Source organism: Gossypium hirsutum, chromosome A13, assembly GCF_007990345.1.
Source record: "Gossypium hirsutum isolate 1008001.06 chromosome A13, Gossypium_hirsutum_v2.1, whole genome shotgun sequence".
In the NCBI taxonomy this organism is placed as follows: domain Eukaryota; kingdom Viridiplantae; phylum Streptophyta; class Magnoliopsida; order Malvales; family Malvaceae; genus Gossypium; species Gossypium hirsutum.
This window is the reverse complement of record NC_053436.1, coordinates 5,218,348-5,228,172: the sequence shown is the minus strand read 5'-3', so window position 1 is coordinate 5,228,172 and position 9,825 is coordinate 5,218,348. Positions and strand designations below refer to the sequence as shown.

At 33.9% G+C, this 9,825-nt stretch overlaps 2 protein-coding genes across 4 annotated transcripts; both read left to right on the top strand.

Annotated features, from left to right (window-relative positions):
* The first annotated feature begins 18 nt into the window (after positions 1-18).
* LOC121212209 (uncharacterized) lies at positions 19-3,235 on the top strand. Of its 3 annotated transcripts, none has more exons than XR_005907391.1 (3): positions 19-1,180; positions 1,266-2,754; positions 2,852-3,235. XR_005907391.1 is itself a non-coding variant. In XM_041084572.1 (3 exons), the coding sequence occupies exons 1-2, from the start codon at positions 802-804 to the stop codon at positions 1,355-1,357; spliced, it is 471 nt and encodes a 156-aa protein (XP_040940506.1). In that variant the 5' UTR covers positions 715-801; the 3' UTR covers positions 1,358-1,369; positions 1,634-3,235. The 3 variants fall into 3 exon arrangements, 1 of the variants encoding a protein (XP_040940506.1); XR_005907390.1 differs by having other exon boundaries at positions 2,827-3,235; XM_041084572.1 differs by having other exon boundaries at positions 715-1,180; positions 1,266-1,369; positions 1,634-3,235.
* Positions 3,236-4,944: 1,709 nt separating this feature from the next.
* LOC107894268 (glycoprotein 3-alpha-L-fucosyltransferase A) lies at positions 4,945-9,451 on the top strand. The gene is made up of 7 exons (XM_016819531.2): positions 4,945-5,586; positions 6,416-6,576; positions 7,081-7,322; positions 7,656-7,760; positions 8,085-8,241; positions 8,340-8,567; positions 8,906-9,451. The coding sequence occupies exons 1-7, from the start codon at positions 5,185-5,187 to the stop codon at positions 9,159-9,161; spliced, it is 1,551 nt and encodes a 516-aa protein (XP_016675020.2). The 5' UTR covers positions 4,945-5,184; the 3' UTR covers positions 9,162-9,451.
* Positions 9,452-9,825: the final 374 nt, after the last annotated feature.

Genomic DNA, 9,825 nt, shown 5'->3' with positions numbered 1-9,825 from the left:
TAAAATATGTTTGAGAAACTACTTAAAATTAAGTGCATAAAACATAATTAGATTGTTTGATAAATGTAAATTTTAAGTTATGAAAATTTTCATTATACATTTTAATCTTATTTTTAAATATTTCATCTTATTTTAAATAAAATTAAATTGTAAATGTAAATTATTTACCGTATAACACACTCACAATGTGAGTGAAAATAATTATGTAATATATTTATTAAAAGATTGACATGAAAATTAAATATGATTTTGGTTGAAATGTTAAAAGACGAGAGAGTAATGATTATAGTGTCTTGAGTTTTAAAATCCATTTCATGCATGCATTTTTCTTGATTTTTATTAAAATTTTAAAAATATTTTCAAAATAATATTTATTTATTTTATTAAAATAAAACCTTTTAATAATGTAACAATGATTTAGAATCCAATTATAGGTTTGACTATATAATATAGATGTAATATTAAAATAAATAAATCAATGAAATAAAATTAATTGAATATATTTTCCATAAAAATAATTATTTTATATAAAAAATTTAAATTATTGAAAAAATTTAACTTCTGATTTATTTAAAATTTTCAACAATTAATCTAAGGTATCGCAAACATTACAACCTATATAGATGAATAAAATATTCCAAAAATATCCCTCTCAAAAGTAGCAAATTACTCCCAAGTCCAATTACGTGTATAAATTTGCTTATATATGATTGCATAAATCTCGATCCCTCTCTCTCCCTCGCCGACCTCGAAAACCCCAGCCTCCGCGAGAGACGTCGTTTTGTGGATGCCGTGAACTCAATGTCGAAACGCTACGTGCCTCCGCTACCTCCTCCCTCGCAACAATCAAGCCCTTTGTTCAAGCAGCGGTCATGGTCTCCTGACGCTGAGCGAGACGAGGCGTGGCTCAGGCGGAAGGAAGTTTACGGCTCGGGGATCCGCCGTAGTCAGAGCTTCACGGAAGATGATTTGGATGAGCTCAAAGGTTGTTTAGATTTAGGTTTCGGCTTCGAACCAGATTCGCCTGAGTTAGATCCGAAACTATCCCATGCTTTACCCGCTTTGCCGTTTTACTGTGCCGTTAATCGTCAGTACAATGGCAGGATATCGAGGTCTTCGTCCGCGTCATCGATGGACTCTTTTAGTGACGCCGGTAGCGCTAACTCGATAATTGATCAAGGTAAAATTCAGTATCAAAGTAAATTTCTTAGTAAGTTCAATTAAACGGCGTTCTTAATTGTTTGATTTGAAATTTTGTGTTATAGGCGATGATCCGGAGACGGTTAAGATTAAGTTGCGTCAATGGGCTCAGGTGGTGGCATGTTCGGTGCGGCAGTTTCCACGCGGACCAAAGTGATTTATTGTGGAGGTTTTCATTTCTTGTGTACTTTTTGTATAGAGGCGATAACAATTTTTGATATAGTAATTAGTTTTTAGTTCTAAACTTCAATTTTGTATTCTAAGACATGATTTAGATTTAGGGTTTAGAAATACTAGAAAATTTTAAAGTGTGCTGGATTGGATTGTTGTTAAATTTTAATTTTTTTTATTGAAAATTAGTGATTTTTATTAGAAAATTTCCAATTGTTTCCTTTTATATCTTCATGAAAGATGTGATTCTAGTTTCTTACAGGCTTAAAACAAGTATCTTGGAGAACATTGCAACCCTTAGCCCGATCTAATGCATGCTGGGAATATTATGATAAGAATAATCGAGGTGAATTGCTTCGTTTATTTGGATTTGTAGATTTACAGCATGCTCTTGTTCCCTTTGCAAAGCTTCCATTTGTTACAAGATGGCGCTGCTAGAAGATAAACTATAAGAGCAGTGACCCTTAGTTGGAAAGCGCTGTTGATTCTTGTGATATCCATGGAAGTCCGTTTTTATATCATTTTACATCTGCTGGTAGAATAAGTTCAGTACTCCCCATTCCAAGGGAAACTGTATTTTCGAACGATGAAATCTACTCGAGAAGTAATAAGATCTTTATCTTGCAAACCAGCAAGAAATTCAGAGCAGCATCTCTTGGATAGCTGCATGAGCGGTAAAATCTAATTATCCTCAATCTGCCATCTTGTTTTTGTCTTCATTCTATCATTATTCACATTTGCTATGAGTTCCTCTGTTCCGTGCTAACTAACATATGTATTGTACTTTTCCTCGGACGTGCATCATTTACCTGGAGCTTTTGTTTAAGCAAACTTGTTTACTTTCCCTAACATGAACGCCCCTTTTTGTTTATGTTACTGGTTTAAAACCAGTCACTGGTGCAAGCAGCTTGATCTTACTGATGTGAAGTATCATGATTAGTTGTCATCCTTCTTTGGTGTCTCTAGATTTAGTGAATGTACAGCTTCTTGTGACATCTGCCTGGATTTTGTAGCTTGTTACTATTAAAGATATGTTAGTTTTCGGAGTATGAAATGGACGTAATGCCAGTTTGGACCGAACAATATCAAACCCCGGTTTATCACTAAATTACATCCAAACAAACTTGAAGTGGAGACATGCTATGTGAAGAAGAGGAACTGTGTTTTAGTAAGATCCAGCATAAAGAAACATAATGAAGCAATATATAGATCTCAAAATGAGTTGATGTTACTAGTTTTTGAAGAAAAATTGTAGGTGAGAATGCATTAGTAGCAAGAGTTGATTTCTGTTGATTGTCTTGCAAGTGGCTTTATACAACAGGATGGGCACAACATGGTGTGATTGTGCAGATTGTCAGAAGATTTAGCATACATTGAATTCAAGTATGGGTTTCCTTTTTCCTTTTTTTTTCTCCCTACTTAGTTTAGACTTGAATTGTTAGCAAACTTCTCCAGGCTATCTGAACCGTTGGCTATCCAGGGATCTGTAGATGGCAAAATGAGCCCGAACTCGAAAAACCTGAGTCTGAACTAGAGTTGGAGGGTTGTTTAACTAAGTTAGGAGTTGTGGTACCTTTTTTTTAGAAAAAAAAGAACTCCAGATGTATCAAAGATGCTTTTATTTGGAGGTAAGGCATATAAATTTAGAATCTTGATGACATAGTATAATGCAAAACAGACAATATAATATTCTTAATGTTGCCTAAAACTGTAAGCAATTGAAATTCCAATGCTGGTTTGCTCTGTAAAGCGTTTTTTTTCTTTAGATTTATTATTGGTTTCCAGCCGCATGATGCAGACTTGTACACACAGTACAAACCAAATTATATTGGTATAATGATAGATAACCTTTTAATTCATTTTATTAATTTGATATTAAATACTTTTTTTTATCATTTCAATCCTTAACCTTCAATTTTTAATCAAATTACAATTATTTTTTGTGTGATAGTTTGCATTACAGTTCACATTGTTGAATTGTTGATATGAATTGATTTTTTTGAGTATTTTATGAATATTTAATAATTTTTATGTATTTGTTAAAACCTTATGTAGCGTACACTATCTAAAAAAGTTAATTGAATAAAATTTAAAAATTAGGGGCGAAAGTATGTTATACAAATAATATAGAGCATACCATGTAAATTTTATTTGCCCGATACGTGTGCTCGCTACTCATTATAGTTGGTGAGGTATGGTTCAGCTACTCGCTTGGCTAGCTCCCCAACACGTGTAATTCTAAGAGCAACATAGCACCACATATGTAGCCTAATTACCTCCAATATGTTACATCAGTGAACTATACCTTATATATATATAACGATGAGTCACACTGAGGAGGAAATAGAGAAACAAACATTTAACAAAGAAAGTGATGGAAGAAGTTAAAAACATGGGGGTGGGGGATAAAAAGTTAAAAATAGTAAATGTTAGGGGACTGAATTTAGAATTACACCAATTATATTTATACGTAACTAAGATATTATGTGACCATATATTTTAGAATATATCAAATTCTCTGCAGTAAAAAGAAACTTCTTTAATAAGGTTTCGAACACTTCGTAATAAGGTATCAATAAAAAAAATCAAATTAAATCTCAACACCAACTAATTAAACAAAATATCGTTTTTGCTGAAGAAAAAACCTATATATCCAACTTTCTGTTTTTATTTAAAAGATATTTCTTTATAAAATTATACATATTTGACTTATTTATTAAAATAATATTTTAAATTATAAATTCCTTTTCTAACAAATAGCCTCGATTTGAATGTGTAAATTTCATAATAATCTAGCAAAACGAAAAAAGGAATAAAAGGGAAAAGAATTGAAACAAACTATTCACAAATTGAGTCCCTATACTCTTTGCACATTCTAAATTGACTCTTACTATTTTCAATTTCAGTAATTTAGTTTCTTACTCTTTATTTAATAATTGAAGTATAATATTCCTCAGTTTCCTTGATCTCAAAGTTTGAAATGTGAAGCAATCTACCTAATTGGCCTATATCCAATAGTTGATAGTTCAGTTAGGATTGACAAGAGTTTTGCAGCTACTATAGGTTGCACGAGAGATCACATGGGAGAGTGAATTATAAGGCTTGCGAGATATTTGGGTAATTGTTCAATTTTGCAGGTAGAGTTCCGGGGGATTTTGGATGGGCTCAATCTTATGGTAGATAGGTGTTTCCAAAATGTCTTTATTTAAACTGATAGTATTGAAGCTATAAAAGTTATCATGGAAGATGATACGGGAATCTCTAATTTTACTATTATTAGAAAAATTCATCAGATGCTTAAAAAGATAGAGCAATTGAAAATTCAACATGTTCCTAAGGGAAGTAATCTAATTGCCGATAGCTTAGCCCAGATTATTCGTATTAGAAGTCTAGGCTTAATACTGTTTGAGGACCTCCTTTGAGATTTTAGTTTGTATTGGTTTCTTTTCTTTTACCAAAAATAATAATTGACTACATTTTTTATTTTAAAAAATTATATCATCCAATTTAACTAAAGTTTTAACGAACTCTTAAATATATGAACAGTACAGGGACTAAGAACAGAATTAGGCTTTTTTTCTCCTTTCATGGCGCCTAAGAGTAAAGCCCCAAAAAAATCCAAAATAATATTCAACTAAAAGCAGTACTTCAACGTCTTCCGTAGACCCCGTCCCCTTGGAATTTCTGAACGAGGAAATTTTGAAGTCATTAGCATTTTCTTCTTCTTTTTTCTAAAAACATGAACAGATAATTCCTTCAAAATATCATACATCAAAATTTTGACGTTGAAAAAAAAGAAGACTCTGTTTTTGAATGATGGGTATTGTCTCAAACCTAAAAGGGTCAAGAACCCAAGAAGGCTTACCCGTATCCAATGGGTTGCCGCCATCTTCTACATCTGTTTCCCACAAGAAAAAGTGCTCCAATTTGCTGCCTTTAGTAGTGGCCGTCGTGGTCATAGCTGAAATCTCGTTTCTTGGTCGCCTCGACATGGCTAAAAACGCCGCCTTTTTCGATTCATGGCCTGATATGTTCTATAAATCCCACTCTTCTGAGGGAGTAGCAGTATCTGGCGTTGACAATGAGATTGAAGCTTTGGGTGGTGATCAGAACGGAGTTGCACAGAACTGCGAACAGTGGCTTGAGAGAGAAGATGCCGTGGTTTATTCAAGGGATTTTAGCAAAGATCCCATTTGGGTTTCAGGCACTGAGCAGGTTCCTTCATTACTTTTTATTGATGTTTTGCAAGTTCTTTAATCATATAATGTATTGGACTATGTTACTCGGACTTTTGTGTGAGTGTAGGATACAAGTATATACCTGATACGGTATTATTAGTCTTTTCAATGTTTTTCTCTGTGTTTGGAGGATCTTTGAAAATTATATCTCCATACACGGATAGTTCAACAAAAATGAAGAGTCTGAACAACATTACTATTGAGCACTGAGCTGGTTTGAACCTTTGGCTTTTAAGATTGTGAAGTTTTCTGAATGATTTGTCTATGAAATTTTGAAGTTTACCGATAAGTGTTATTTGCAAATGAAATACTGCTTATGGCACTTGTTTGTTTTGAGGGAACATCGGGTCTTTTTCACTATACTATTGAGCATATTAGAAGTTCATTGTTTTTGATGTATGTACCAGGATGAAAAGTCTTTGTAGAAGTTTTTGGTTTCAATAATTAGGCCATTGGTTCAGCAGCTTGTAGTAATTGATGTAAGGGGCTGCCATACGCTGCTGGTTTTGCATGTACATTCTGCAGCCGAGTTTTTCTCTGCTCACATGGATGCTAAAATACCACTTTTCCAAAAAAGAAGATCTTGTTTTTGTAGTATTAGAAGTCAATAAAAGATTGTTTAAGTTTATCGTGGACATTTCCCTTTGTTTCTACTCTAATTATGTTAGGACTTAAAATGATACCAGTGCTTGTTGACTTGTCATTTTGCATATTCTTCTTCCCATCTTTAATGTTGTTTTAGTGGCTTTTTAGGCCTAAATTACATGTCCTTGTTTATTGTTGACTTCCTTTTTTATGGTATGTAGGAATGGAAAACTTGTGCTGTGGGTTGTAAGTTCGGATTTGATCCCAGTAAGAAACCCGATGCTGCCTTTGGTTTGTCTCAAGAACCTGGAGTAGCTACTGTGCTGCGCTCAATGGAATCAGCTTCGTACTATTCAGAGAATAATATTGCTCAGGCACGACGGTGGGTAAGCACATTGCATTTGAAACAAACACCTTTTTTTCCCTGTAATTTTGTGGGACTTTTGTGATGCTCTATTAAGTAGTGCTTTTTTTTTTCCCCCAACATTCTCTTCTAGCAAGCTTTTTTTTCCTGCTCTATGAGAGTTAATTTTGTATCGAATAAGATATTTTAAGTGAATTACTCTTCGAAGCTATGATCTATGGACAACAATACTACTGTGATGCTTCAACACAGACATGTTTGATGTTTCCAAGAATCTAGGCACATTGACATGGCTATGTATATGCATTTATATTTCCCATAGTTTACCATACATCTAATATATATTTGGAAGTAATCAGGCTTCTATTTGGAATGTTCAGTATAAATGAATTTGACTATTTCCCTTCAAACTCGATATTTGCCTATTATTTCACTGGAAAACTAGACTCCACTGTTGATTCTAGTTAATGGGGAAGTCTTTCTAAAGCTAACAGTTTTTTCTTTTTAAACATTTTTATTTAGGAGGGGTTATGATATTGTAATGACGACTAGCCTCTCATCAGATGTTCCTGTCGGATATTTTTCGTGGGCCGAGTATGATATCATGGCACCAGTGATGCCAAAGACTGAACAGGCTTTGGCAGCTGCTTTCATCTCTAACTGCGGTGCCCATAACTTTCGTTTGGAAGCTCTTGTTGGGCTTGAAAAGGCGAATATCAAGATAGATTCTTATGGTGGTTGCCATAGAAATCGCAATGGAAAAGGTGAATTTTCATTTCTTTATGCTTTTTTATATTAATTATAAACTGATATGCACTTTGAAAGATGTACTGTTATTGTTAAACGTTGTATATTTTTAATTTGCAGTACTTGCTATGCGTAATCTACAAGCGATCTGTGTCTATATTTTCTTTTAGTTTAAACATTTTCCTGCATTTCTAAGGTTGCTGATTCTCTATGCCGAAGCTTTCCTTTTTTTATAGTTCTTACACTTTTTCCTATGATACAACCCTAGTCAACTCAGCGCTTCTGGTCAGCCATTTCGGTTACTCTTCGTGGATCTATTTTAAGAACATATTTCATGTAAATTTTTGCAGTGGACAAAGTTGAGGCTCTGAAACGCTATAAGTTTAGCTTGGCTTTTGAGAACTCCAATGAGGAAGATTATGTCACTGAAAAATTTTTCCAGTCTCTTATTGCAGGTATGAACGTTATTTCTGATGTTTGATGTTACAAACTTTGTTATTTCCTACTTGAGTCTCGTAAATTGGATTTAGATGTCGCCGTAAGGATTTTCTTTGTGTGCGCGTTTGTGTTTGGATTAAATCAGTAAATGAATAGAGTTTTGCCAACAATTTGAAAACAATTGTGACAAAACTAATTTCTGGAAAAGCTTTGAGAAATGGGGTCAGGATAATTGCGGTCTGGGCTGGAAAGAATTCGTGTGTTTGTTTTGGACTTGAATATTGCTATACCATTCCATTTTGGTTTCACCTTTGATTAATGGAATTATTTAACTTTTATAGGAACTATACCCGTGGTGGTTGGTGCTCCGAATATCGAAGACTTTGCTCCTTATCCCGGTTCAATTTTACATATTAAGGAATTAGCCGAAGTTCAATCAGTTGCAAACAAAATGAAGTACCTTGCCGAAAACCCTGATGCTTATAATCAATCATTAAGGTGTAGTGTGGTTCAATCCCTGTAATAAATTATGTCAATTTACGAGAAACTTGTTTCTTATGTTGAATCTTGCTGACAATGAGGTCTCCATGGATTAGGTGGAAGTACGAAGGCCCATCCGATTCTTTCAAGGCCCTTTTAGATATGTCTGCGGTTCATTCATCATGTCGTCTGTGCATTCACTTGGCTACCATCATCCAGGAGAAAGAAGAAAAAAGTTCAGACTTCGGGAAACGCCCCTGCAAGTGTACCAAAGGATCAGAAACCGTATATCATTTATATGTACGAGAGCGAGGGAGGTTTGAGATGGATTCTATTTTTTTGAGGTAACCTCTTTACTCTTTAGCTATTAGTATGTTACAAATCAATTTTATGATCCTTTAACCCGGACTTGATTAGACTTTCTTTAATCATAACAAACAATCAATCGAAAAAAGAACTTGAAATCTCGTAGCGTTGTGTTCATTCACGATGATACATGGCCATTTATCTTCAATTTCTGCTGCTTTGTCGCAACTCATGAATCTTAGTTCTTAAGCATGACCCAATCTCTCAATGCGGCATTAGGTGGTGTAATGCAACTTCCACTTGGTGGAAGCTAATTTTAACTGTTTCTTCGATTTTGAAACGGGATGCAATCCTTATTTCTGACAATGATGAACAGATCGAGCAATTTGACTCTAGACGCCTTGAAGTCTTCTGTGCTTACGAAGTTCAGGTCTCGAAAACTCGTGCCTGTTTGGAAGCAGGAAAGACCTGAAACCATAAGAGGTGGTGATGAACTAAAAGTATACAGAATATACCCTGTTGGGTTGACACAGAGACAGGCTCTATATAACTTCAAGTTCGAACGAGATGCCGATCTTAAGAACCACATTCAAAGCAACCCTTGTGCAAAGTTTGAAGTCATATTTGTCTAGACTGAAGGTAGCAAAGCACGAACAATGGACTCCGAATATCGGCATTATAGCCGGAAATATTTCCTGAAAGCTCGACGTCACCGCATGCAGGTTTTGATTTTCACCAAATTCTTGTAAGGATCCCATGATTCCCATGAGCTGAATTGGTAGGTTATGGGGTATATGCATACTTAAAATTTTACTGATGGCTTAATTAGTATTTTAGCTCACACCACAATGCAACTTACCCTTTGAACTTTTGCTTCAAAATTTGTATATCATATAATGAGAGAAATTTGTTTTGCTTTGGATATGTTATTATTTAGGTAAAATATGTTGTTACTGTTTGTACTTGACAAAGTTTGAAATTTAGTCCTTGGATTTTAAAAAATTAAAAATCAGAAAATTAAATAAAAAATTCTAATCCAATAATTAAAAATATGGTATTTTTCGTCAAAATTTATCAACATTAATGTCATGATGAACAATTTTTTTATATAGATAATACTATCAATATTGATGATTGGGTTAAAATATCTTTAATTAACAAAAACTTTATTTTAAAAATAATAATTTTTAACTTTTCAAAACATAGGACTGGTAGCATATTTTGACCTAAGGGTAAGGGTTAATATTTGGTATATTTATAATGTATTTTTTTTTATTCCACAAGTAGTCTTATCAA

Excerpts from the sequence above, each read along its gene's own strand:
- LOC107894268 (XM_016819531.2), top strand. The coding sequence starts at position 5,185 with ATGATGGGTATTGTCTCAAACCTAAAAGGGTCAAGAACCCAAGAAGGC. Across the intron at positions 5,587-6,415 it reads GGGTTTCAGGCACTGAGCAG|GAATGGAAAACTTGTGCTGT; the intron begins GTTCCTTCATTA and ends TATGGTATGTAG. Across the intron at positions 8,568-8,905 it reads ATGGATTCTATTTTTTTGAG|ATCGAGCAATTTGACTCTAG; the intron begins GTAACCTCTTTA and ends AATGATGAACAG.
- LOC121212209 (XM_041084572.1), top strand. The coding sequence starts at position 802 with ATGTCGAAACGCTACGTGCCTCCGCTACCTCCTCCCTCGCAACAATCA. Across the intron at positions 1,181-1,265 it reads TAACTCGATAATTGATCAAG|GCGATGATCCGGAGACGGTT; the intron begins GTAAAATTCAGT and ends TTTGTGTTATAG.